Source organism: Anomaloglossus baeobatrachus, chromosome 4, assembly GCF_048569485.1.
Source record: "Anomaloglossus baeobatrachus isolate aAnoBae1 chromosome 4, aAnoBae1.hap1, whole genome shotgun sequence".
In the NCBI taxonomy this organism is placed as follows: domain Eukaryota; kingdom Metazoa; phylum Chordata; class Amphibia; order Anura; family Aromobatidae; genus Anomaloglossus; species Anomaloglossus baeobatrachus.
The window spans coordinates 448,971,380-448,986,865 of NC_134356.1; the positions used below are offsets into that span (position 1 = coordinate 448,971,380).

Sequence of the window (15,486 nt, forward strand, 5' to 3'; positions counted from 1 at the left end):
CACAATATAACCTCAAGTCTAGGGCATCTGTCATTTTATTTTAGACTTAATATCGAGTCCCTTCCTAACATGCATCAGACAGGTGGAGTCTTGGTCCTGAGACCCCATTGAACACTTAAAAAACACCACTCTGCAGTGCGCTAAACAACAGGTAGAAGGGGACACACAGCAGTATTTGGGCTCCATAGAAAGTCTTTAATCCTGTGTAAGAGGATGGGCTCATAGCCTTTCAAATAAAGCCCCTGTCACACACAGCGAGATCGCTAGCGAGATCACTGAAAAGTCACAGGTTTTCTGACGTATCAGATATCACTGTGTGTGAAAAGCAGCAGCGAGCGGCCCCTGCTGCGAGGTCGCTGATCGTGACACAACGATCAGGACCATTTTTTGCTCGTTGGTCTCCCGCTGTGCAGCACACATCGGCGTGCTTGATGGCGGGAGACCAACGAGCGCCCAGCGTCGGACTGGCTACTGGAGGAATCTCCAGTAATGCCAGGCCTGGATTCAGTTACCTGCATTGCACTCCGGAGCTCTCACCTGAGCCCCGGAGTGCAGCCTAGACTGCACCGCGAGTGTCGAGTGATTGATTTCCCGGCGATTGCAGTTCAGTTCATGACAGCTGAAGACATGCCGGGCTAATCTCCGGTGCTCTCACCTGAACTCCGGATTGCACCCCAGCCTGTCCGCAGCTGTTATGAACTAAACCGCAATCGCCGGGGAATCAATCACTCGGCGCTCGCGGTGCAGTCCTGCAAACGCTGAGATCAGACCAGGCTGCACCTGAAAGCTCCGGAGTGCAAAGCAGGTAACTGAATCCAGTCCAGGCATTACAGGAGATTCCTCCGGTAGCCAGCAGGGAGCCGTCGTTACACGGGTCGCTGGTGGCTGGTGGCTAATCTCTGATCGCTGTGGAGATCTGCCTGATTGACAGCTTACCAGCGACCATGTAGCAACGTTCCAGCGAACCCTGCCAGGTCGGATCGCTGGTGCGTCGCTACGTGTAACGGGACCCTAAGCCTATACAGCACACTATGCATGTGTTCATGCTACAATAAGGATTTCATAATTCGGACTCTCACTGATCAGCTGCATGCTAGGAAATAAATTCTACGATAAATATAGACTCCCTAAATATTACAAATAACCTCAATTTTATTAATTCTAATTAAAAAATAAACACAAACAATAACATACATTTTTAGTGATAGATATACCAATACTGCACTTTTCCTGATAAGTGGGGTTCATTTGACTGTAGGTGCACAGCCAGGGAAAGATGCTTTACAATGCCTCCTTGACGGTTCATCAGGAAGCTGATGAGCAGAGGTAACATGTGCAAATCATGTCCATACAGATGATTAACCTCATAACGACGGCCGTACGACTTAAAGCGGCGGCAAAACAGGGTACTTATTCTGTTCCGCCGCTTTAAAGCGGCGGCCCGAAAAAACCCTGTAGCGCCCCCCAGCGACCGAAAATCTCGGGGGTTTCAGCTACCGGGGGTAGCTGAGACCCCCCAGATTATGAATCGGGGTGTTTTTTTTGGACCCCGATCATGTGATCGGCGGTATACACCGTATACCGACGAACACATGAAAAAAAAAGAAATGGCCGGTAAAACTGATTTCTTTTTCATCTGACATGATCAAACATGTCAGATGAGAAAGAAATCTAACCCCCTAGTGCCCCCAAAGCCCCCGGTACCGGAGAGTCCCCCCACCCCCACCCCTACCCCCACCGGACATCCAAAATGGCGCCGAAGCGCACAGAAAACTGCCGCCGGCGCCGGCTCTGCAGTCATTTCCCTCCGATCTGAAATGATCAAACATTTCAGATCGGAGGGAAATGTCCTCCCCCTGACCCCTCCTCCGGTCCACCGGAGCCCTCTGGTCACCGGAGCCCCCTCCGGTTCTCCAGAGCCACCACCCCCCTCCCCCCTCCGGAGCGTGGAAGATGGCGGCGCACAGCGCGCGGCCGCCTTAATTCTGCTCTTTCTGCCGCATGTGACACGTCACATGCGGCAGAAAGGTGTCCCCAGGTCCCACTAGGTCACCCCCCGTCACCCCCCCCCCCCCCAAGCCCCCGGTTATACGTTACCTGTCTGCCGCTCCGGGCCCGCGATCGCCGCCTCCTTCTTCAATGCTGGCGGCGCATGCGCAGACAGCGGCTGTCAGCTGGATCCCTGCAAGCAGGGATCCTGCTGACGTCGCTGATGCACAGGCTCCACTGTGGACCGGGGGAGGGTGAGTGCAGTGATCTGCAGCCACACTCCTCACATGGAGAGGCTGCTGTTCCAGAAAATGGGGGGTACGTTCTGTGAGCGTGCCCCTCATATTCTGGAATGAGGTTACTGCAGGTCACTCTGCCCTAGGTTGGACCGGGGCAGTGTGAGTGCAGTATTCTCAGATTACTGCACCCACACTGCTCATGGAGAGCTTGCTCTTCCAGAAAATGGGGGATACGTTCCCTGAACGTGCCCCCCATATTCTAGAAGATCCAGAGTCGGCGCGGGACCTCCAAAATGGATTACAGCGACCGGAATTTCTTTATTTTCAATAAATTGGTAAAAGAGGAATGTTTCGGGGAGTGTTTTTTCAAATAAATTTTTTTTTGTCTTTTTTTTTTCTATTACTGACTGGGTTAGTGATGTCGGGTATCTGTTCAGATGCCGTGACATCACTAACCCCAGGGCTTGATGCCAGGTGACATTACAGCTGGTATCAACCCCATATATTACCCCGTCTGCCACCGCACCAGGGCGCGGGATGAGCTGGGGCGAAGCGCCAGGATTGGCGCATCTAATGGATGCGCCACTTCTGGGGCGGCTGCGGCCTGCTATTTTTAGGCTGGGAAGAGTCCAATAACCATGGCTCTTCCCACCCTGAGAATACCAGACCCCAGCTGTCCGCTTCACCTTGGCTGGTGATCTAATTTGGGGGGGACCCCACGTTTTTTTTTTTTTTTAAAAAAACGCCTGGAGAGCCCTCCAAATTGATCACCAGCCAAGGTGAAGCTGTCAGCTGTGGTTTGCAGGCTACAGCTGTCTGCTTTACCCTAGCTGGCTATCAAAAATAGGGGGGACCCCACGTCGTTTATTTTAATTATTAATTTTTTGGGGGGCTAAATACAAGGCTAGGCACCCTTTAGTGCCACATGAAAGGCACTAAAGGGCGCCAGCTTAGAATATGCAGGGGAATGGGACGTTATATTTGTTTGACATCTATCCATTCATCCATTGTAGCATTTTACGCTGTGTGCCCACAATCAGGGTTTGCAGCGTTTTGGGCGCAGAGTGTTTTCCCTGTGTCCATAATGCTGCGTTGTGCAGTAGAAGCACAGTGGAAGGATTTTTAGAAATCCCATGCCCAATGTGCTTCTTTTCTCCGCAGCATAAACCGACCTGTGGCGCAGCTTCCCGAGCCTCAGCATGTCAATTTATGCTGCGGAGATGAGTGTTCTCTGCAGGTAGCATAGAGCTCCACAGCGGCCTGAACCCAAATCGTGGGCATGGGCAGCTGCGTTCTCCCGTGGACAACACTCACATCTCTGCAGGAGGCTGACACTGTGTACTAGATGCCGTGTCGCTGGATCATGGCCACAGAGCCTAACAGTGAGACATTTGTTGCTACAGCAACATTTTTGTGAAGTACCTGTGGATTCAAAATGCTTACTATACTCCTGAATAAAATCCAGTTTCCAAAATGGGGTCACTTGTGGGGGTTTTCTGATGTATAGGTACCCAAGGGGCCCTGCTAATGTGACATGGTGCGCGCAATTTATTTCAACTTTTCCAGAATTCAAATGGTGCTCCCTCCATTCCAAGCCCTCCCATTTATCCAAACAGAGGTTTTTGGCCACATGTGGGGTATCCCTGTGCTCATAAGACATTGGATAACAACCTGTGGGGTCCACGGTTTGTTGTTGTCTCTTGAAAAAGTGAGAAATTTGATGCTAAAGCAACAGTTTTGTGAAAAAAATGAAAATTTTCAATATGGCAACCTAAGCTTATCAAATTCTGTGAAGTACTCGTGGATTCAAACTGCTCAATATACACCTAGATAAAAGCCTTGAGGTGTCTTGTTTCCAGAATGAAGTCACTTGTGGGGGACCGCCACTGTTTAGGCACCTCAGGGGCTCTCCAAATGCAACCTGGCGTCCGCTATTGATTCCAGCCAATTTTGCAGTCAAATGGCACTCCTTCCCTTCCGAGCCCTGCCATGCGCCCAAACAGTTGATTTCCACCACATATAAGGTATCGCCAAACTCAGGAGAAATTGCACAATAAATGTTATGCTGAATTTTTTCCTTTTACTCTTGTAAAAAAAAAAGCTACCTGGTTGAAATAACAATTTTGTGGTAAAATTTTATTTTTTTTTTTCATGGCTCAACGTTATAAAATTCTGTGAAGCACCTGAGGGTTCAGGGTACTCACCAAACATCTAGATAAATTCCTTGAGGGGCCTAGTTTCCAAAATGGGGCCACTTGTGTGGGGTTTCTGCTGTTTAGGTACCTTAGGGGTCCTCCAAATGTGACATGGTGGCCGCAATCTTTTTCAGCCAAATTTCCTTTCTAAAATTCAAATATTGCTCCTTTCGTTCCAAGCCCTCCCATTTGTCCAAACAAAGGTTTCAGACCACATGTGAGGTATCACCGCGCTCATAAAAAAGTGGTTAACAAACCTTGAGGTCAAATTTTTGGAATTACCTCTTGAAAAAGTGAGAAAATTGATGCTAAAGCAACATTTTTGAGAAAATTATTAAAATTTTCAATATGACAACGTAACGTTAACAAAATCTGTGAAGTACCTGTGGATCTAAAATGCTCACTATACCCCTAGATAGAAGCCTTGAGGGGTCTAGTTTCCAAAATGGTGTCACTTGTGAGGGATTTCTTCTGTTTAGGTACCTTAGCGGACCTGTAAATGCAACATGGTGCCCGCAATCTATTTCAGCCAAATTTGCTTTCCAAAATTCAAATATTGCTCCTTCTGTTCCGAGCCCTCCCATTTGTCCAAACAGAGGTTTCTGACCACATGTGGGGTATCGGCGCGCTCATAAGAAAGTGGGGAACAAGTTTTGAGGTCCATTTTGTTGTGTTATTTCTTCTAAAAGTGAATAAATTTGGGTTAGAGCAACATTTTTAGGTAAAATTTAATTTTTGCTTTTTTTCATTCCACATTGCTTTTGTTCATGTGAAGCACCTGAAGGGTTAATAAACTTCTTGAATGTGGTTTTGAGTACTTTGGGGGGTGCAGTTTTTAGAATGGTGTCACTTTTGGGTATTTTCTGTCATCTAGGCCTATTGAAGTCACTTCAAATGTGATGTGGTCCCTAAAAAACTGGTTTTGTAAATTTTGATGTAAAAATGAGAAATTGCTGATAAACTTTGAACCCCTCTAACTTCCTAACAAAAAAAAATTTTGTTTCCAAAATTGTGCTGATGTAAAGTAGACATGTGGGAAATGTTATTTATTAACTATTTTGTGTCACAGAAATCTCTGGTTTAACGGTATAAAAATTCAAAAGTTGAAAATTGCTAAATTTTCAAAATTTTTGCCAATATTCAATTTTTTTCATAAATAAACACAAAAAATATTGTCCTAAATTTGGTACTAACATGAAGTCCAATATGTGACGAAAAAACAATCTCAGAATCACCGGGATCCGTTGAAGCGTTCCAGAGTTATAACCTCATGAAGTGACACTGGTCAGAATTGCAAAATTTGGTCTGGTCATTAAGGTGAAAATTAGCTCCGTCACTAAAGGGTTAAAGGTGGCTCACACTTGTAATGTCCAAGTAAATAGTGCAGAGAAAAATAATCCCCATCAGTGCAGTTTAAAGGGAAACTGTCACCAGGTTTTTCCCTTATGAACTTCGGTCACGTACTACACCATCCACACAGAGATCGCCATTGCTCTCCTGCGCATGCGCACTTTGATCTGCCTGGCTGAGAGCAGATTAAAGTATTGTAATGTGCATGCGCGGTCAGTCTTTGACTTCTCCTTGCGCCTGCACATTACAGTACTTTGCTCTACCCTCAGCAGGGCAGATCAAGGTGTGCATGCACAGGAACGCAATGGCAGACTCTGTGTGGATGACATAGGACGCGTCATCCACACGGGGCAGGGAAAGAGGATGGCGATTGCTCAAGGTCAAGGAGGGGCCGGACCGAGAGCAGCAACGCCCATTGGACTGCACCCTAGGTGAGTATAATATAGGTCTTTTTTACATTCTAAAGATTGGCCTGGGTACTTATATACAGTATTGTAGAATGCAGTATATAAGGGCTCACTGGTGCTGGCAGCAACTTATAAGAGAAAAAGCTGGTGACAGGTTCCCATTAACAGTGGGGAAAAGTCCTATATTCATACACTCATCTATACTCCCAGGCTGAAAGCAAGCAGTCATCCAGTTGCCAGGACCATTTCCAGTGTCATAATCCAGCATCCGGATAGTGTTATGTTGTGCATGCTCCATTGGTCCTTGATCTGCGCTGCAGCCCGGAGCACAGAAACTCTTCCAGGTTGCTATTTAGGAACACCAGGCATGTTCAGAAGGACATTGTGTGTTCCACAGTGGAATGCAACTGGAATGCGATGTGCACTTCAGCGATAAGGGACTACCACACATGTTTAGAGGGGCAACGTGCGTTCCACAACGGAACGCATCATCTGACACGCTATATTCACTTCAGTATAGGAACGCTGCCATGTTTGGAAGATGTAGATAGTAACATCCCCAAAGGATTATGTATACAACATAGATCCTTAAGACATGGCAGGGGATATAGAGGATACACAAATAAAAGGTAAAATAAAGCCCTACTTGATAGTGACAAACCACATCATTACTAATCTTTCTTTACTGGCCTATGACCCAATATATTCTGACCTTATCTATTATTTAGCCCTCATAGAAAGCAAACATATGAAATCCCTTACTAAAGCGCACAAATCACTATCAAAACTTTACTTGCTTGTGGTTCAATAACTATCATCCTAGCTGACAACTAAAGGTATGTATAGAGTCAGCATGCTAGAGCGAGTATAGCACTGGCTTTAGGTTATATAGGAAAATCCTGTTGATTGGTGCACTTTAAGCCACTTAGGTGTCAAGGAGTCCAATCTTTAACAGGGCTTTATTTTACCTTTTATTTGTGCTGTGTAGTGTGCCGCATCACCCACACTACTATATGATGGATATTTTTACCCTATTGTATATCGCATTGGCAGATTATCACATTGGCTTGAGTCCAGATGAAGTTAAATCCACAATGTACAGTGTTCTGCCACGTCTTAAGGATCTGTGTTGCATACATAATCCTTTGGGGGATGTTACTATAGCATAGCTAGTGAGTCAAGTGTCCGTCCCAATGCACTAGAAAATCTAGAAAATAAAACTTTAAAAATAGATTTTTGTTGGGGCAATTTTGAGACTCTACTAGAAAGATATAAATTTAATAAGCATTAAAAGGGTTTTACCTTTAGTTACGGGTCAGATATCCTGTTGACAAGTTCTCTTTAAGGGGTTAAAATCTCTAACATCTGTTTATTTATACAGAATATTAATGTTTTCCTCTACATTTTTAGTTTTTGCTAGTTTAATGAGTTTAATATTTTCCTCCTAAACCATCCAAGCCATAAATAATAAAAAAAAATGAGCAATACATTCCTCGTTCCATTTGGGAATAAATGCCTCATTCCAGAGATAATGTGCAGCCAGGATGCATCTCCAAGTCTCCTTGGTACAATTTGAGCAAAGTCAACAACCCCCAAATCTGTAGTGTTCAATGTTCTGCTTAAAGAATTTAAATCACATTTTTTTTTATTATGCCTGACATCTCACTCATCTGACATTTTTTTTTTTTTTTTTAGTACAAATGTATTTGTTTTATCCATCAAAACAGAAATGCAGAAAGAATTATCAGCAGGTTATTCTAAAATTGAACATAGGTGGAGAACTTCTTAATTTTCAGGAATCAAGGTTATAAGAGCAAACTATTCAGTTATTTCTTCCAGGAAGCGTTTCATTACCTTATCACAAGTGATAAGACCTGTAGCAGATAAGTTGACATTGACATTGACTGCAGAAGTCTTGTTTTCCTGTTCTCAGAGGCTATTTAAAGGACAATAATACAATTCCAAGCTTTTTACATGTCTAAAATAGCCCAGTGATGTATAGTTGCTCGATCTGTGAAGATAAATAATTTCTACTTGTACTCCCAGATTTTTTGTTATAGTTTGGATTTTCTGTGAATTTTAAATATTTTCAGTAAAACTTGCAAAGGATCAATTCCGACACAGAAAAAAAATGGTGGAGTTGGAAAGTGATATAGCACAACATAAACAATTAACTTTAAAAGGGGCTCTTCACTAAACCTTTAAGCTTTTTGTAAAATAAAAAAATAAAGAAAAAAATGTTTAAAAAAAAAAGATATATATAAAGGAAGTATATGGATGACCCACACTCTTCCTTCGCAGCGCTTGTTCCCCCCATGGCCTCACTATTTCCTCTTTTGGCATGTGACCACTGCAACCAAGTACTCAGTGCAGCAGTGTTCAATGTGTCATTACTGCAGCAAATGATTGGCTGCAGTGTTCACATGTCCATACAACGTGAGCAGGATGTGCCAATATTAGATATTTATAGTATATACTGTGTAAATGTCTTAAATTGGAATTCTCTTTTAAAGGGAACCTGTCAGGTCCTGTATGCACCCAGAACCACGAGCAGTTCTGGGTACATATTACTAATCCCTGCCTAACTGTCCCAGCCTATAGTAGCATAGATAAAATTATCTTTAGAAAAAGTATTTCTAAAGATCCTTTATGATATGCTAATGAGGCCAGCAACTAGTTGCAAGGGTATTACTTCCCTTAGCTAGTTGGCCCCCTTAGCATGTAAGCACGCCCCTGTTGGCACGCTAACATGCTAATTAATGTGCAGCCTCAGAGACATGGTCGCTCCTACCTCTCTGCTGAGACTGCGGTCGATGCTGGTTTTTGGCTTAGTGCACATGATCAGAAGTCCTCGGACTTCTAGTCATGTGCTCTATGAAGCCGAGTATACACGTCCAGGCTTCAAACTAGTGTAGTGCGCATGACCGGAAGTCCTGGGACTTCTGATCATGCTATTATAGGCTGGGACAGTTAGGCAGGGATTAGAAATATGCACCCAGAACAGCTCTTGGTTCTGGGTACATACAGGACCTTCAGGTTCCCTTTAAAGGCACAGTAGGTAAAACTGAAGCACTAGGTTATACCTTGTTCAGGGCCTAAGAACTTGATGCTTGTGTGAGGTGAGAATCAATCATGGCATGAACTAGGGATAAGACAATGACGGTGTTAATGAGGTCAGTAATCAACTAACCGGAATTTGCCTTTAAGACGCTTGAACTAGCCAATAATGGTGCCAGCCACATCATGCTTAGTACTTTCCTATCAGTATTCTTGAGTTATGTAAACCTGCTTTTCACCAACAGGGTTGTACATGCAAGTAGACACTAGAGGATTTTCACATTGCATGGTCCATATCCAAAGAGAGAATGAAGCTGCCGTCTATAGATCGCAATCTGCTCTTTCCACCGTAAAACAAGTGTTTTTTTCCCTTTTTTCCAGGATGAGGAAAACTTGACTATAGGGATTAAGTGTTTTACTTAGTAATGGAAACTACTCGCTAATTTCTGTAAAGGATTTGAAGACTGTCAGAAAATGTAGAGATGCAAATTACCATTAATCTGATCATCAGTCAGATAGTAGACCCACATTAAGACAAATATGTTAATGAAAATGCCATTGCTGTCTGGAAACATCCTTTGGAAAAGGCCTCCCTTATACACTCAATGACAGATTTTCCAGTGCTCTCTCCTAATAGGGCAATTTCCCAGTACAGGAAAAAGATCATTAGTGAAGGTATTAGCCAGATGTAAATTTTTGCTCTGCGTCTGTGTAAGAAAATCTGACGTTTTCAAGAATGAAAACTACTAAATATATTCAGCACATATAAATGTCACAAACCTCTCGGTTAGTGGTAAATACAACTGCAGAAAACTGTTGTCATTTTAACAGTACTAATATCAGAGGCAAATCTAGGTTTTCAGGAACCTGGGGCAAGAATTCTGTTTGGCGACACCCCCGCACCCCCCCTTTTCCCCCCCACACACACACACCCACCTCTCACATACGGTTCCATTAGTCATCATGTGACGGCTCATTCATATGCGATTTGCACACTTACAGTCACGTGCCGGCAAGCGGCTGTTCATAATTCTCTCAATATTCAGTGGAAAACTACAGCTCTTACATTATGAGTGGGATGGCCATATTATGACTATGGAAGCCAGCAAGCACAGCTGAATCCTAACAGTGAGTATATTACATGCGGTTAGGATTGAACATACTAATTTTATAATTAAAGTACTTGTCCAGGTTTGTGATTAAAGTCTGCAATCACTCTAGATGACTCCAGACTTCTGAATTCTCACAGCGCACGCACTGCTGCACTGCTTATTTTTTGGATTCTCCCATGGCAGCAGCAAGAGTGGACAGTCATGCAAGTAGAAGAATGTGATTTTCATACTTCTGGCCACATTCCAACTAGACGTATCTGGCCTCATTCAATTCACTTGTTTTGCGCAAGATCAGGCATGTCTAGTTGGCATGTAACCACATGAAAGTCTGTTTGTTTTCCAGACCTCCCATTCTCACCGCTGGTACCAAAGAATCCTAACAACATTCAGTATGCACACTGTGAGAATTCAGAAGTAACTCAATGTGACTGCAGACTTTCATTAAAAACAACCCCTTTAATTCTCCTAACAAAAATAAAAACATAGTACCCCTTAACTTGTCAGATGACCTAATACTTTATTAACATAGCCATGTAAATGTAATCTTACAAGTTATGGACTGTTAAATGTGTACAGGATCAGAACTAATAACCGCACAAGAATATATCACCAGAAACAAAGAATCACAACCCTCATCAGTACAGATATACATACCCAGAACCACTATCAGTAGATGGTACATCAATTGTAATGTTTAGTCAGACCCATATAAATTTGTATTGCATGAACCGACAACTCCAAGTACATCCTTAACAATGGTAGGGAAATACTGGGAGTTGTTATCAGTCATCATCAGACTGCAGATAATACAGGAACCTCAATACTGATGAGAGTTAGTCAATATCACATATAAAACATTTACATCCAAGTACCATATAGATGACGTCTCTGACTGAAGTCATTCTCAATCGTTTTTTCATCTTGTCTAGACGCCATGATGACTTTTCACATCCACAGCTCATCTTTGCAGACTTCCATCATCTCCGGTCTTCTGCAGCACATTTCGACATAGTACCCTTAAAAATAGTAGAATGATTTATAATGTTCTTGAATAAAAAATAACTGCCCTACGCTGTTCCCCTGAATAAATAATTGCCCTCACTGTGTAACCTGCACAAAATATGAACCACACAGTACGTCTTATGGTACATGACCTCCACACTGCCCTCTCCTTTTCATACTGAGCCCCCTCTTCATACTGTGTTCTACACGTTTCCCTATACTGCCAAGCTTTTATACTGTGCCCCCTCATCACACTCCCACTCCTCAGAATACTGTCCCCTATTGTCAGGTCCATTACACTGTTCCCCCATGCTATTCCCTCTCTATTCCTCCCCACACACGCACACTATCCAGTTTCTATTCTGTGCCCTGTCACTCATTTCTCTCCCATATTGTTTACTCACACTCTTCTCCTCAAAAGGCTCCTCACACATTTGCCAAACTCCCTCACATCCCCTCACTAACCATACGGTCTCCTCACGCATACCCCCCCGATCCCCATACTGTGTATGCGTACATCCCCCTCTCATACTGTTTCTTAATACATGACCCTCCTCGCTGTCCATACTATGTCTGCACCCAACCCTCCCTGATTAATCTTTTTCCTCAGATTTCTCTGATCCCCATGCTTTCCCTATGTGTTTTGCATATATCACACTCTCATACTGTTTTCTAATATATGCCCCCTTGCTCCACATACTGCATCCACACCAATACCTTCCTCGAATAGTGTTCCATGATAAATTCATGCTCCTCATATGGTCTTAAAATTTCTTCACCCCCTTGCTCACCATACTTTGTCCACACCCATCCCTCCCCATCAGTCTCCAATATTGTGTCCACATACATTCCTTCCCTTGCTCGCTATACTATCTGCACCTATCACCCCTCGCCCCCCATCACCCCTTGCCCCCCATGCTGTCTGCACCCATCCCTCCCTCGCTTCTCAAGTGTTCTCAATTTCCCCCCCCCCCTCGCTCCCTATTCTGTATCAGCACCCATCTTCTCCTCACTTTTAATTCTGTGTCAGCACCTGTCCCCTCCTTGTGCCTCAAACTATATCCTCAATTAACCCCCCACTCCAATTACAATAAATCTTTGGTGTGTCTTCAGCTCCACTTACCACCAACGCTGCACACCTCTGCGGCGCCGGTGACTGAAGTAAGCAACATACTCAGCTGATCTGATCATGCTGCTGACATCGCTCTGACCCAGAAGTGTCAGTGGTTAGGGCTTCAATTGTACTTGTGCTTGAAAAATATGAGTACAATTGATCACTGGGAGCCAGGATGCTGCACCTTCTCTGAGTCAGCTGTCAACTTTAACAGTCAGTTCAGAGAACAGCCGACTCCAACTATGGGGGCAGCAAAATGCAGACACCGGGAACACCTCAGACCGCTGCATCAGGTGACCTGACAGTGTCCCCCTGTTGGCTGTGCCCCACCTGCCTCCCCCCCTCCCCGATACACTGCTGCTAAGTTGCCTTGTATTTTAAGCCGGGGCTAGATGATCACTTTGGCTGTGGCACAAGTACCATGTACTGACTATGTGGGAGTAATCGACTGCAGCAGCTGGTACAGTACTTTCCAGCTTTAAGGGAACTTGGAGCAATGACCCCGACCCATCACCAATTTGCCACATTATTCCTTATTTACTTTAATAAGGAAAACTGCAGAATTAAAAATCCTTGTGAAAAAAAAAAGACTACAGTTGTAACGAATGATAGCCACCAATTATTGTACTGCCTGTACTTATCTTTCGACAGTTTTTGTGTTGTGAAAGTGGTGTGACCACATGAATGTCATTCCCACTCTTGCATCTTGTTTGGATCATAAGTTAGGTATTACTTTTTGCTTAGTTCATGCTTTGTATAGTATAGCCCAGAAGGTAAAATCTACATGTCCTCCTTTTACACTTGCAGTCACGATCCTGGTTACCATGTGTACAGAGCTCTCCATCTGTATACAGTGCTTATTACTTTGTTTACCGCAGCAGTAGACTATTGTCTCTCTCCTCCCACCTTTCCATCAATTATCCACCTGCTACAAGTCATGTGAGCCCTTACCGAAAACTGACCTGGGAATCTGAGACCAGGGAGCAGCGGGTGAATGATACAGGTGTAGGGAGAGGAAGAAACATGCTAGCATTGTATAGAAGATCCGTAGTGCACTAGGGGACTACAGAAAATTAAAATCGGATTTTATTTGCATCAATACATATAGTGCATTTTACAAAGAAAAAAAAAGGTGGGGGGAATTGTGATATGTGTACTATGTACAATATACTCAAAAAATTCACAAAAGTTAAAAATATAATGGCCAAAATAAAAAAAACACATACAGAGCCAAACATTTAGGAACAGTGACAGAACGGTCGGTTGCAGAACGCGTGGGTGACATATCCCCTCTCCTCCCCATGAACTATATTCTCTGTTTGTACCTTACCTGTGCTGTAGATTCACTTCACATGTTGGTTTTTTTATTATAGCATTCTACAAACTTCACTCTGATCCTTGTTATTGGGTACAGAGGGAAAGATTTCTGAAGTGTGCACTCACTGTGCGGACTCTTGGTAATATTTGGCAATTGCGCACTCATTAGTGTGCGGACTCTTGGTAATATCTGGCCCTTTCTTCTGCTCTTTTGTTTTTAAATGGTCCTTTGTGGGTCTTGGAATAAAGTTGATTATTTTTAGTAGCTTTGTGTAGTCTTTGAGTGTATTTTTAATCCTCATATCACAAACTCTCCTTTTTATTATCCTTTTGGTTTTGCATGTTATTTTGGTATGCCACATTCTATATCTAGTTTCCATCTATGTTTTGCTCATTAAAGTAAAAATACACATTTTAAATGAAAAAACAGGACATATTCATGGTAATTCTACTAAACTATAACATTTCGTTTTTGCTTGCTAGTTGCTGGAAGGTGACACTGTTACTATCACCACTGACACCCTGCACGCCAACGATGACGACTCTGCACCTGAAGACATTGTATATTCTTTCATCCCTCCGTCCAATGGAGATGTGATTGTGAGGGGCTTTCCTGGTAGAGTTTTTAGCTTTTCACAAAAAGATTTGGAATTGGGAATGGTACAGTTCATGCATAAAGGTGAGATGCTACAGCTCTCAAAGTATATAGATTTGTGGGCTATATAGTTTCAGTAACCAGAAATAGTCAGATGAGCAGCTGAGAAAGGGTAAAATAATGGAAAAGTGGTTTTCGATGAACAGGTTATGCACCACTGTTTGTTCACAGCAGAGGGTGAATAGAGCGGATTTCATTATTTTTACGTAAAGAAAGACTATGGAGATAAAAAAACGCATTCTTGTAAAATACCTATAATGAGTGCAAGCGGTGACAGACAGACGACATTGGGTGAAAGGCCAGCAATTTAATGAGAGCAGGCCAGTACTTGGAGCATGTTATTTATCTCCATAGGAAAATATAAGTAATAGACTGTAAAAATGTGTGGAGGAATCTAAGAGTTGTGCCAATATACATGCCATTGTTGGGCCTCTGTAGTACGACCCCAACCAATACAACTAGACAAAAAATAACCTAAAGCCTGCTTTACACGTTACAATTAATCGTGCGATCGCACCTGCCCCATAGTTTGTGCGGCACGGGCAATTAGTTGCCCGTGTTGCACAATGCTGTAACCCCCCCCCCCCCCCGTCACACGTACTTACTTTCCAAACGACCTCGCTGTGGGTGGCGAACATCCACTTCCTGAAGGGGGGGGACGTTCTGCGTCACAGCGACGTCACACAGCGGCCGGCCAATAGAAGCGGAGGGGCGGAGATGAGCGGGACGTAAACATCCCACCCACCTCCTTCCTTCAGCATTGCCGGAGCAGGCAGGTAGGCTGTGTTCATCGTTCCCGGGGTGTCACACGGAGCGATGTGTGCTGCCTCGGGAACATTGAACAACTGGACGTTCGTTTTTTAGAAAATAAGCAATGTGTCAACGATGAACGAGAAGGTGAGTATTTCTGCTCGTTCATAGCTGTCACACGCTACGATATCACTAACGATGCCGGATGTGCGTCACTTACAACGTGACCCCGCCGACATCTCATTAGATATATCGTAGCGTGTAAAGCCCACTTTAGGGATGCAAATTGGTCAATAAAC

General features: G+C 43.7%; 1 protein-coding gene across 1 annotated transcript in view; it reads left to right on the top strand.

Annotated features, from left to right (window-relative positions):
• CSPG4 (chondroitin sulfate proteoglycan 4) overlaps nucleotides 1-15,486 on the top strand; it is a 154,428-nt gene that overhangs the window by 129,310 nt on the left and 9,632 nt on the right. Inside the window, exon 6 of the mRNA XM_075345582.1 lies at nucleotides 14,266-14,461. Within this exon, the coding sequence (XP_075201697.1) occupies nucleotides 14,266-14,461 (196 nt within the window). The remainder of the gene's footprint in view (nucleotides 1-14,265; nucleotides 14,462-15,486) is intronic.